Genomic DNA, 12,854 nt, shown 5'->3' with positions numbered 1-12,854 from the left:
CGAAGGACAAAATTCAAAATTGTTCATTAACTGTGTGTATCTCCTCAATTTCCTAATGAGAAAACAAGGCAGGACTGCAACAGGAAAGAGAGATTTGGAGAGCAGTAAGCCCGAGGAAAAGAAACTTAGAAGAAGGGCTGATGTGCAGTTCAACTCTGAGGGCGATCCGGGCCTCGAGGGGCGCGGGGCGGGACCACCGAGGGCTCCCCCGGCCCCGGGCTGGGCCGGCGGGGCGGGACGCGGCTCCCGGGGCGGTGCCTTCGGGGCCGGGCAGGGCCGGGCAGGGCCGGGCACCCGCCCCCGGGGCGGGCGCGGCGGGGCCGGAGGAGGCGAGGGCAGAGCGGCGCTGGGAGCGGCGCTGGGAGCGGGCCGGCCATGGTGGGGCTCAAGGAGGAGCTGCTCAAGTCCATCTGGCACGCCTTCACCGCCCTCGACCTCGACCGCAGCGGGAAGGTCTCCAAGTCCCAGCTGAAGGCAAGCGCGGGGTGGCGATCCCGGGGGACGCGGGGCGGGGGCCCGATGGGGTACGAGGGGCCGTGACACGGCCCGGGGTGTCTCCACCGCCCGCCCGCACAGCCGACATGGGGGCGCGGGGCTGAGACCTGCCCGGGCTGGGCACGGACACCCTCTTTCAGAGCTCCTTTCGGGCTGGATGTTGCGTTTTCCCCACCCGGGCTGTGCTTCATCCCACGGCATCGCCTGTCCCCGCTCCCCTGGCCGCCTCCGTCCCGCCGGAGGCTGGCCCGGATTCCCCCTGGAGCCCGAGCAGGCTGATTTTCATTCAGCCCAGGCAAGCGCTTCGTCCTCCCCGAGATGTCACTGCACAAACCCTTGTTGTGCTTCTGGTCCGCTTTCAGCCACATGTCCTTGGTACCCTTTCTGGCCAAAATCTTTTGTGGGGTAGCCACAAGGTCCCATCTATAGGGGTTGGCTGCGTCCAAGTGAAATTCACAGCTTGCCAAGGGGAGGACGAGGTTCCACAGTGCCCTCTTATTTGGATATAAACAGGAGAATTAGTCAAGAGGCTCCAACTGTGCCATTCTTTCCTTAGCTTATACGCTGAAGTAGTGTTTGTGCTCTTAAAAGAGCTCTCAGGCAGCTCGCTGAATCCAGTCCCATCTTGGCCCTGCTTTATGGGACCATCTTGGCCTGGGAATAATAGCAGGAATCTGGCTAAATAAATATTTTGAATAAGAACGCAACACCTGTTGACATTTGGGACTGTGGGTCCTTGTACTGAGTGCTGGGGTTGTGTGGGGCGCAGCAACTAGCTGAAGTTGGCGCCTTTCGTGGGATTAACTCCGTGAGTGGCCGTGCTGTGGGCGGCATTTCCAAGCGTGGCTGGTAGCTAATGAACTTTGCTTTTAGAATTATGTAATGAGTGTCCAGAACAGGCAGCATTCTGCAAGCAGCCTGTTCCTCTTCTCCTTTTCTCTTGGGGCGATCGGGCCGTGAGATAGAGCTGAACTTGGCCAGAAGTGGCTGCGGGGCAGGAGTCAGGCGAGAGGCCAGACCTGACTGAGCTCAGGCTGAAAACATGTGCAGGTCCCGGATCTTTCACAGGTGGTGTTGTGAAAGTGAGTATTTGTGTAGCAGTGTTACAGGACTAACTGAAGCAGGTTGCAGAGAGGCTTTTTTTTTCATTGTCCTGCTTTTTAAAGGAATCGTGTTTTCCTGTCACTCTGTCTTCCACACCTTGTGTGCACTGACGTGATAGGTGCGCTCAGTGCACTCACCTGGGAATGTGTCTGCAACATGTTGTGCTGACTGGTGGGAAAGCTGCAATGTGGTCCACAGGTGCTGGGCTGAATGAAATGGCCAAGGAAGCAGCCAGGATGCTGGTGGGCTGGTTCTGCTGCTTCTCCTCTGAGATCACTGACTGGCCCAGGTTGACTAAAGTAGCAGCAGTGTTTCCAAACTGAAGCACAGTGTTGTGCTCTGCTGTCTCACTAGAACCCCATGTTTTCAAATGCTTGTGTTTAAAAAAAGGTAAAAAAATGAAAAGGAGAGGGAAATTAAACTTGTCTCCTTCTTACCTGTCAGACATCTTCCTGGACAGTTTCGGTGTTTCCATCTGCCTGTGAGAGAGAAGGGATGAAAAAAATGTGGGGCTCTATGTGTCTGTGCAGTTCTGTCTGTGATATCAAGGCTCCTGAGGAAAGTGTCAAGTAGAGGATCTGGGAGTGCAGAAACAAGTCTGAAGTGAGGCTGCTGCCTTCTCCTTTGGCCACCAAGAATTAGTTTTTGGGAGACACAGGAAGGGGTTGTTTTTCCATAGATTTTTTTGTGGCAAATGATGAATGTGGTGTCAAACTGATAGTCCTGCTTGGGAGAAAAGGTGTGCACGATGGCAGCAGCCCCACATGAATGTGTTGGATGTGCTTCCAACATGAATGTGTTGGAAGGGGCAGGCAGGACAGCAAAGAGGAGTTTCTATCTGATTGAGGTAGGTCTATGTTGTACTAAGAGGGTGTTTCACAATAAAGTATTTCTCATCCACATTACCACGAGGAAGATAAGCACTCTTGTAAAATGGAGAGATGGTGCTTGGAGATAAAGAGGTTAGTATAGATCTGTGACATGAGGAAAATATGTTTAATAATTTAGTGGAATTAGTTTTTTAAAAAATATAATAAAATCATATTTTTTTTCTGAAAATGGTAGTGTTGTAGCCTGCTGAACTCTTCCCTTCTCAGTCAGAAAACTTACTGACAATGAATCTTTGGTTTGTGTAATCCAGTATAAGGTGTTACCATCATGTTGCACAGACGTTCCTAAGTATAACAGGTTTCATTGTTAAAGACAGTGATTTCTAGTTACTCTGCCTAGAAGTGATCTTTGAGCCTTCCATTAAAATAGATAATTTTCTTTAAATACTATGAGTGTGTGTGTGTTATGTAGCTAAGGCCCCACTGTGAAGGGTTTGCATCACACATTTGTTTTTAATACATCTGGAGCAAAGGATTGGAGGTGAGTCAGTTGGGTCTGGAGAAACAGCAAGTGCTTGGAGGAAAAACTAAGACTTGCTTGGAATAGTAAGGATTTAATGAGATGTCTTTTATCCCTTTGTATCTTTTGTATGTGTTCTGAGCTGCTGAGAGAAGAGACAGTCAAATCAGTCCTTTGTGTAATTTTGAATATTGTCTTCTTCCAGTATGCACTGATTTTTATTTTTTCTTTTTTACTTTTTTTGATCTGTAATCTTCAGAAATTCTACTGTTGTGCTGGCTGCAGATCTTAGCCCTTTATCTACACCAGCAGAAACATTTGTGTATTCTGTTCTTAAATTACAGCTTTAAATCTGGACACAGTCATTATTTTATCACTGTGTTTCAACACATTCAGACACTGATACAGCAAGGCTCAAGTGTCAGTTCTGTGTATGCAGGTACAGCTGCTGCTGTGGTTTGAGCATGAGCTACATGCCAATACTTCCTCTCCTATATTTAAATCCAATTTCATCGGCAATCTGCAATTTTAAAACTGACTTATTTTTAAAGTTTCTGTAATGTGCCAACATTAAATCCTCTTTTCGTCTGGATCTTGAAACACTGTGATTTTAAATATAGTTGCACTTGAGAGCCAGCAAAACTGCTTGTAGTGTGTGTGTGTGTGATTGGGTCTTGGAAAGAATACACATCAATTAGTTTTTACACTCTCTCTGGAAGCTCTTTGTACGTTGCTTTGTGGCTTGTCTCTGCTTAGGAAGTGAATTTATTTGGCTCTTCTTGTTTTATGTGCTACATTGGGGTGGATTTTCTAAGTCCTAGGGTCTTGGATTCCTGGTGTGATACCTCCAGAATGTGGATGGTGAGCCACTTGTGAAAATACTGTCTCATTTGGGCCCGTAATATGTGGGTGACCAAAGTTACTCATTAGGCTTAGAAATTTTAAACCAATCTTTTCTCATATCTGGGATGTTTATAGGGTTATTATACCTCTTATCTTTGTTTTACCTTCCTGCTAAATGTGAAGTCAGTGGCCGGTGGGAAGAGGAAGAGGAGTGTAATCAGAGGCAAGAGGGATGGTCCGAAGGGAGAGGAAGACCTCGAACAATGTAGCAAGGTAGTGGCAGGGGTGAGAACCTGTGACGAGTGGGCAGGACCCAGGCTGGACAATTGGCTTTGTGCAGCAGTGAAGGGTGGTAGGAAATTAGTCACTGTGACTCACTATGAGAGAGTCGTACTCTCGTGCTCTTAACGGGGCTCAGAAGTGTTTGTGCGAGGAATTCCATGAGGAATCATGTTGGTGAAGTGAGAGGAGGGATGCTCCTCTTCCACAGGAGGTGGCAAACCAAGGCAACTTGTAGACCAAAACAGGGGGCATTAGGAAATGAGCCATGAGACGGTGCTTAAGGGGAGCAGCTCTCAGTGGAAAAACAGGCCCGTTTAATCTTTGTTCTTGAGCCAGCAGTGGGCCCAGGTGGCCAAGAAGGCCCATGGCATCCCGACCTGTATCAAAAATAGTGTGACCAGCAGGACTAGGGAAGTGATTCTTCCCCTGTATTTGACACTGGTGAGGCCACATCTCGAGTCCTGTGTCCAGTTCTGGGCCCCTCAATTCAGGAAGGACATTGAGGTGCTGGAGTGAGTCCAGAGAAAGGCAACAAAGCTGGTGAAGGTTCTGGAATGCATGTTCAATGAGGAGCAGCTGAGGGAGCTGGGGGTGTTTAGCCTGGAGGAAAAGAGACTGAGGGAGACCTTATTGCTCTCTACAACTACCTGAAAGGAGGTTGTAGCAAGTGGGGGTCAGTCTCTTCTCCCAGGGAATCAACAACAGAACGAGAGCTTAAACTGTGCCATGGGAGGTTTAGGTTGGACATCAGGAGGAATTTCTTCACAGAAAGGGTGATCAGACATTGGAAAGGACTGCCCAGGGAGGTGGTGGTGTCACTGTCCCTGGAGGTGTTTAAGAAAAGACTGGACGTGGCACTTGGTACCGTGGTGGTGTTCAGTCAAAGGTTGGACTTAATGATCTCAGAGGTCTTTTCCAGCCTAATTGATTCTGTGATTCTGTTTTGTTCACTGGTTTCAGGGGAGATGTAGAAGAAGGGTGCAGTACACAGAGTATGTTTACAAGGAGCTTTTCCTAAGGTCTAGGAACCACAGGACAGAAAGGCAATTCCCTCGGCAACTGGACAGATGCAGGCTGGCACCAGTATATGTCTGGGGGCCAAAGGGGGCACGCTGGTAATGTTGGCAAGAGGAAGAGCGAGCCTGTTGGAAATGGTGACAAGGGGTCTGTGAGTGCCCAAAGGGCGAAGGGAGCAAAAGAAGGAACGGGAGAGGTGATGTGGGTGAACTTGAGCTGGTGGAGGCTGGGCTGGAATACGCTCGTGTGACTGCGAAAGAGGTTGTTGCACTAACCCCAGTGCTAAATAATGAGACTCCGACAAGGGGCATATACGATGCTACTTTCACACTGGTCATAAAAGGAAAAGGGAAAGCACTTGTGAGTAGCCTTATTTTGGCTGGCTGGCTGCTGACATGGATGTCAGGGAGAGATGAGCCAAGAATGTCTTGGAATGAATTCACACAAAGCCTTTGAATGGAGCTGTCGGGATCTGTGATGCCAACATTTTAAAATCTGAAAAAGAGACGGGGGAGGAGAAGACCCCCTTGACAGATGGAAAAGGAAAACAAAAAAACCACCGAATAAGCCGACAATAGCCACTGCAGGACTAGTCTGCCCTGGTAATGCTCCTACTGTCATCTGGGCCAAATTTTTGTTGCTGAGCAATAAGTTGTCCAGCAGATCTTCCCATTCCCTGTAGAAACACAGGTCACTTTTACGGACATGGTTAAATGGAACTACTCAGATGGTAACAATTCAACACGTGCTAAAGTTTTGGAAAATAGGAGCTCAGAGGGGAGCAGCTATGGCAGAGTAGAGCTGAATGTAAAGCGACATGAAATGGGCCATAAATAAAGTAAATCCAAAGTCTGTGATGACCTTTGGTGTTCAGCTGGCGTGTTTCATCTGGATATTTGTATTTAGAGCGGAACACCTTCAGTGTTCCTGGGGAAAGATGGGATGCCACTAGGCATCTTTGTTACAAAACTTCTCAGGGAAAATGAAGGAATGGCACCTGGAGTACACTGGTGTCGTGAACCCTGTGCAGGCTGCTTGTGCTGTGTCATGTACTCCAGTTTGGGGACCCTCTGTGTACCCATGTGCTGCAGCACAGAGATGAGCCCCTGGGCTGGGATAGGAGTTGGCTCTGGCATGAAGGTAGATTGTTAAATGTGGCATCTAGAGCACAGTAAGTGAGGAAAGAAAAAGCTGCCTAGCAACCCTGTGGGCATGGTGAGGGGGGGAATAATCCTTAGTGGTGGAAAACTTCTTCATGGTTCATAGAGTTTCTGCAAGACAAGGTGATTTTTGTACCCCAATTAACCTAGTGCTCATCTAGGTGTTTTTTTTTTTAGTTGTTCCTTAGAATAGAGTATCTTATGGTCCAGATAATGTGTTTTGAGAGAACAAACCAAAACAAAACGAGACCTCAGTGCAGAATTTTTCAGGCTTACCCTGCAACTGAAGAATTCAGCTGGCGCTTGGCCCCGTTGGAGAACGGCAGGCTTTGGCAGGCACCGAGGAATTTCCTCAGCTATGAAAAGAGAGCACTGGGCACAGGAGAGATCGCAGATAAGGCAGATATTAGAAAATCATTGAAAGTGGAATTCTTTCCTGGTAAATTGCTTGCTTAATGCGGAAACCACCTAGGTTTCTGACAGTCCAAGCACAGCAAGCAGGCTGAAAAAAGGAGAAGAGAAATAGGTAGAAAGGACGTGATAAGAAAGTATTTTATTGAGACTTTTAGTTTACTTTGGTAGTAAGCTTAAATGAGTTATGCTTTTAGGATATTTTTATTAGCTGGGTGTTTTTTTTGTTATAGTACTAGCAACTACAGTGTGGTTGGGAAATGGTGTTCATCTCTATCTCTCAGAAATTCAAGAATCCCTCAGGCTTCTATAAATAACAACAGAAGCCTTAAATAGAAAGGGAAACACACATGATAGTATGTTCCCCCAACCTATATGTAAATCACATGGACTCAAATACTTGATTTGATGTGGTGGTTAGAAATAAGGATAGATTGAAGGAAAATACACTGTTGATGAAGAGTAGTGTGAAATGTGATAACTTCTAAATGCTATTTTGCTGCTTTCTGAAATACAGCTTTTGTTGTAGTATGGCTGATGCTGTTGTTTTAAGTGTTTTTAAACTTTTACGCCTCGTTAGCTCCAATGCCTTAGTGCTAGCATTCATCGTACAAAATATGTGTTTCTCATGGAAATGTCTGTTCTAAAAGAAAGTTTAACTTTGGAGGTATGTAGAGAGGAATTCTCTTCTGAACTAATCATGCATTTTGGGCTATCCTTGTAGAATTTTCTGCTAACTAACTTAGATTCTGCATATCTCCTTATCATACATAAGAAAAGTAAGTGTACTTTTTTTGGGGGGGGGAGGGAGGTGGGTGGGGGAAAGCCCAGACATTTTAAGTATGTAGCATTGGTTTGATTTCCTAGGCTTTGAGAACTTCAGACTTTCACTTCTTGTTTTGCAACTAACTCCATCTTGACCACTTTATGTCTGCTCACCTAAACAGACATGCTTATAAATTTTCTTCACATTTTTTTACTGCTTTCTGTTTGCATCATTTGGGTCTGGTTTTTTTTTTTTAATGTTATGAAAAACTAAAGCATATGCCAAAATTCAGTTGCAGTCTGTTCCATGTAGTTGATGATTTAAAAAAAATAATACCACCAGCAGCACACCTTTTCAAAAGATGTGATCTGTTTTACTTCTGCTTAATTTTGTTTTACCTTTATTTTCTGCCTTTGGTACATTTTTTTCCATGCAGACCATTACAGGGCATGTAAAATTTAACAGGGAAGTTAAATCCTTAACCCAGTTCATGTAGCTGGTACATGACCTTCAGAGGCTCAGCTCTGCATCATGCCAAGGGAGAGGGCTTCCCAGTGACAGGGTGCTTCAGATGTGGTGGGCAGGACTGACCTGACTCCAGGCAGTGTGAGCAACGAAAGGGATGGTGCTTTGCCTTTTTTGGGGAAAGTGCCAGTGGCACAGGAGTCGCTGCTGCCCAAGCTCTGCCTTCCTCTTGGCACTGAGGTGTTGGTTTGAGTGTGCAAAGCTCAGCTCAAGCTGAAGAAGTTGAGGTGTGTCGGCTACCAATTAGTTTTCAGTAACTCAGCACTTCCTTAAAATTAGTCAAGTGTGTAGTCTCTTCTTGAAGGTCATTTCTCAATAACAGACACGAGTGCTGGTGGCTGTTATGCTCTTGATATAATTCATGCAAATACCTTTTTAAAATAAAAATTTGAGAAGCACGGCTAAACCCTTCCCCTTTCTGTAACATTACTTTTCATTTGCCAGCTGAAACATGGGGTGAATGTTGAGAAGCAGCCCAAAAGCAGATGACAGAAATCCATAGTTAATGCTTTAATCTGAGTGGTCGCTTCTTTGTAAACTTAAGGCACATATTGAGTTGTTTTCTCTCTTACTCATTTGCAGTAGATATAAATATTTATAATTTCAAAGGCCAGGTGTTTGTGGTTGTTTTCAATAGCTATCTGATTTCACTTTGTAAGTATTGCCTCAGTGTTTCTGCATGCCTCTCCTGGTTTTCAGCCACATGGGTATATATGTACAAAGGGGAACTTCTGTAGCTGCCTTTGCAGTGCTGTAGGACTGGACCTCTCTGTGCTTGCACTGCCTCTGGGAACGTGCAACTGTCTGAAGCCATTGAATCCATTCTTTTAGTTATGTTTTGTTTTCTGACAAAAATTCATGGGGCAGAACTTGTGCTGACATCAAAGTGTCACTTTGCACGTGGTTAAGGCTGACAGCAGTGTCACTGGTTTCTCTTCTGTCCATAGGTCCTTTCTCACAACTTGTGTACGGTGTTAAATGTCCCCCACGACCCGGTGGCCTTGGAAGAGCACTTTAGGGACGATGATGAAGGGCCGGTTTCCAATCAGGGTTACATGCCTTACCTAAACAAATTCATCTTGGAAAAGGTAAGTTTTGAATTCTTGTTGTTGTTTTTTGTTTTGTCAGTTGTTGTTGTTGGAGTGTCTTTGCAGTAAACTGGTGTGTGCAGGAAGTGTGCTGGTGTGAAGACACTGGTGGTGAGTGTATCTGTGTGGGGTCATGATGGGGTGGGTACTCTGGAGAGCCTGTGCCTAAAAATGGAAGGGTGCACTGTTTTCTACTTCTTTCTTCTCTCCTTGGTTTCTATTTCCTGTTACATCTGGCCCTTGTCTAAGCTGTGTTCATGCAGAACTGTGTTCGTATTGATAGAGCACTTCAGCTTGAATTTATCAGAAAGGGTCTTGGAGCTGTAGATTGTCCTACTTTATACTACAGCTACAATAGAATGTTGTCATAGACTCCTTTGCAAACAAAAAGGGCAAAAATATCTTCAATGTTCTTCACAAGGTACTCTAATAAGTACATCCTTTCAGATAAGTTACAGTGGGTGACATCAGGCAGCGTTGTTAAGTTTTGTCTTGTAAGTTCTTTCCTTTCGTGTCTGAGCACTCTTCACTCTTCTACTGTGCCTTGTTTTGGGGGAATCCCTACTGTAAAGCCAGCAGGGTTTCCCCTGCTCTCCTCTCCATCGTGTTCTAAGAGAGGTAGTCACGGGGTTTGAAAGTTAAAAAACCCCAAGCGACTATCTTCCTGCTCTTTTTCTGAGAGCTAATGTTGAGTTACTGCACTGGACAGTAAAAAGCAGCCCACATGATAGTGCTAACATGAGCTTCAATACCACTGGTTTGTCGTACACTTGGGGTCAACCCCAGAAACTTTCAAGCTCTGATGTTGTGGCTGCAGAGATACAGAGCTATTTGCTTGCTTTTATTATGCTAAAAAGTCCTGAACTGACACACCGTGGAAAAGCCCAAAGCAGCAATTGCAGGTGATGCAAACTCTTTAGCCTGATTTGTTGAATTTTACTCCTTCTTTACTCTATGTGTAATACTGGTGGAAAATGTGATGTATGTATATAATGCAGTCTGGCAGCTTGGAAGTAGTAGAAGCATATCTAGCTAAGACTTATCAGCTCCTCTGCCTCTCTAGTCTGTGTTTCTCTTGTACTCAGAGAGTATGAGAGACGCCCCATCCTGTTTGATGTGTGGGAGTTGTTGGCCATTAATACACAAAAATTTACCAGATTAATGTCTTGAGACATGCTGAAGACTCTTGCTATGTCCCTAAGAAGTTGTGATCTCATTTCTGCTTCATGTTGGCAGTCTGAGCTCCTGTAAGGTTCAACAGAGAGCAAGCAGTTTAGATAAAAATTCTGTGAAAAAAGAAAAGGCCTTAATTTATTTTGACCAAAGGATTACAGTGGGAGAGGCTGAACCGAGTCGGTTTCTACTGTTTGTAGGCAGTAGCAAGTCATTAGGTTAAAAAAAAAAAAAAGAGAGATGGAAGACTTTTTCAAATCTAAAAGTGCTTTATTGTTAAAGGGTGTTTATAGGAAAAATAGTTAAGGAAATGAGGAGCAATTGCATGTAAATAACATTTTAATTTGAAAATGACAGACCCGCCTATATAAGCAAGTAGGTGAGAATTTGCAGTGCTACCCCGGGGCACCTTCTTACTCCAGGATAAAAACAAAGGGGGAGCTACCTTGCTTTCTCATGAAAGGAAAGAGCATGACTGCATATAGCTTCTTGTGTTGTTTTATTCAGACACTGATCTGGCCTCCAATGGTTGCCTGATATACCCCGCCATTAGTTAATCTTGAAAGATGAAAATGTTAAGGAACAGGATTAAATTACCTGTAACTTCATGTTATTTAATCCTGGCTAAATGCTTGTAAACAGTTTAGATATGTACTATTAAGAATTAGTGGAGTTGTTTTGACAGAAGGCTGTCTTTTTGGATGGGAAAAATCTTGACTATGACATCTCTTCTTTTAGAGATGACTTTACATCAGTGCCAGAAAACATCATGCAGTGGGATGAAGTCACTGGTTCACAGCATGTCTCCTTTGTTTATAACAAACAAGCAAAAAAAGCACACAAGAAACTCCTTCTTTCTTCATTCTTCCAAGGCGTAATCTGTTCTTTTAGCTGGGGTGGTTGTAGAAGAAATGCTCTTATTCTGTGCTAGTGAGCAGAGCTACTAAAGGAGTGATGCTTTATAGCCCCAAATACAGAGGCAGTCCTCTCAATTTTCAGTCAGACATCTTGTGGTAAATTAATTGATTTGAGTAAGAGCCACCTGCTTAAGAGAGGTTTTTTTGATCTCAAGATATTTTGCTTTAAGATATTCTTAAAGTGTTTAAAGAACGAATTCTTAGAACTCTTTTAAAACTACGTATCTGTGACTTACAAATTTTATTGGGAGGACTTTGTAACCTTTGGAAATAACTTCTGTTGTACTCTTAAATGTAGTTGTAGCTTTTTATGTTTTTTGGTGCTGGCTTACGCTGTGTGTTACTCTGCACTAAAGCCTCTTTATATAGAACCAAGAAATTGTCAAGAAAGACACAATTGTCAGGAAAGACAAGGTAGTTAAATGAGGTAAATTGGTTGCAACTAGTTTCCTTCATCCACATAGGGAATTTCAATAAACAATTTGAATAATTAGTATTGCCTAATTGATGATTTCCAGTATCACACAGCTTGTTACTTAGCAGATAAATGTATCTAGAATTTTGTTGCATCTGAAACAAAATCTGCCTTGTTCTGTGAGTGTCTCTTTCAGGAGAGAGCTGTCATTTGCCAATATAATCTTTTCATGATTTGTTTTCCTTGGTTTCATGACTATATTTTAGCATGTTCTGTTATTTTCAATCTATATCTTTAAATACCTGTTGAAATGTTTCCTTTTCAACAATAGCAATGGTGGTATTTTACAGCAGGCATTATTTATAGCAAGGGAGAGTCGTAGTGGGGGGAGACAAAGAAGGACATTGTTCTAAACCTTCCAGACAACTTCATGAGTGCTAGTTACACTACCATTGCTTGTTATATTTTTGGAAAGCTGGGGCTCGTGTGCTGATGTAATCATTGTTCCTGAATAATTCCTAATCAGTGCCTCTGCTCTGGATGACATGTGGGCTCCACAAAGTCCCTTTCAGAATCAAGTCTGTAAAAAGGACTTACATGTCTAAAGTGGGACTGGTGGCAGAGAAGAACCTATTCCCCTGTGGCAAAATGGTTCTGAAACCTCCTATTTGACTGCTGCATAATCCTGACGGCAGTAACAGGTGACCTGGGCTCTGACACGAGTTCCTGAGGCAGGTGCAGTCTGACTTTGCCATGTCAGCAGGAACTGTGCACTTGCCCAGCCAGGGCCTGTGCCTTTCTCCACCCGTCTCCCTGTGGTCACTGATTGCTGCCATGCCTGAAAACATGAGCTGCTCAGAGGGCATCCCATCTTATTTACAGTGCCTAGAGCACTTGCCAGGTGGTGGCTGTAGGAAAGGAGGTTTCCCAGCCTGTTGGCGTCTTCCTCGGGAGTAGCATAACCGCTAGGACATTACCAAGGTGGAACCGCTCATCATCTGGGTGGGAGAAGCTGTTCTAGAAAAGAAGTCAGGCTTCACTGGGCAGGGTGGGGAGGACAGACAGAAAAAGCACAGGCAAGAGCAGCCAAGGGGTGAAGCACTGACAAATACAAGGAAGGAGAATGAAACATGGCTTCCAGCCCTTCTTTCAGGGAGTGTTTGTTCACTTAGTTGGTGTTTCATTCAAGACCCATGTTTCTTGCACCTCTCATATTAGGAGGGGCTGAGAGAGTTGGGATTGTTCAGCCTGGAAAAGAGAAGGCTTTGGGGTGACCTAACTGTGGCCTTCCAGTACCTGAAGGGAACT

General features: G+C 44.7%; 1 protein-coding gene across 1 annotated transcript in view; it reads left to right on the top strand.

Annotated features, from left to right (window-relative positions):
* The first annotated feature begins 274 nt into the window (after positions 1-274).
* SWAP70 (switching B cell complex subunit SWAP70) overlaps positions 275-12,854 on the top strand; it is a 39,809-nt gene continuing 27,229 nt past the window's right edge. Inside the window, exons 1-2 of the mRNA XM_027700358.1 lie at positions 275-474; positions 8,901-9,041. Coding sequence (XP_027556159.1) covers positions 376-474; positions 8,901-9,041 — 240 coding nt within the window. The 5' untranslated portion in view covers positions 275-375. The remainder of the gene's footprint in view (positions 475-8,900; positions 9,042-12,854) is intronic.

Source organism: Neopelma chrysocephalum, unplaced genomic scaffold, assembly GCF_003984885.1.
Source record: "Neopelma chrysocephalum unplaced genomic scaffold, ASM398488v2 Primary Assembly neopelma1_24, whole genome shotgun sequence".
Taxonomy (NCBI): Eukaryota; Metazoa; Chordata; class Aves; order Passeriformes; family Pipridae; genus Neopelma; species Neopelma chrysocephalum.
This window is presented reverse-complemented; position numbering and strand designations above follow the sequence as displayed.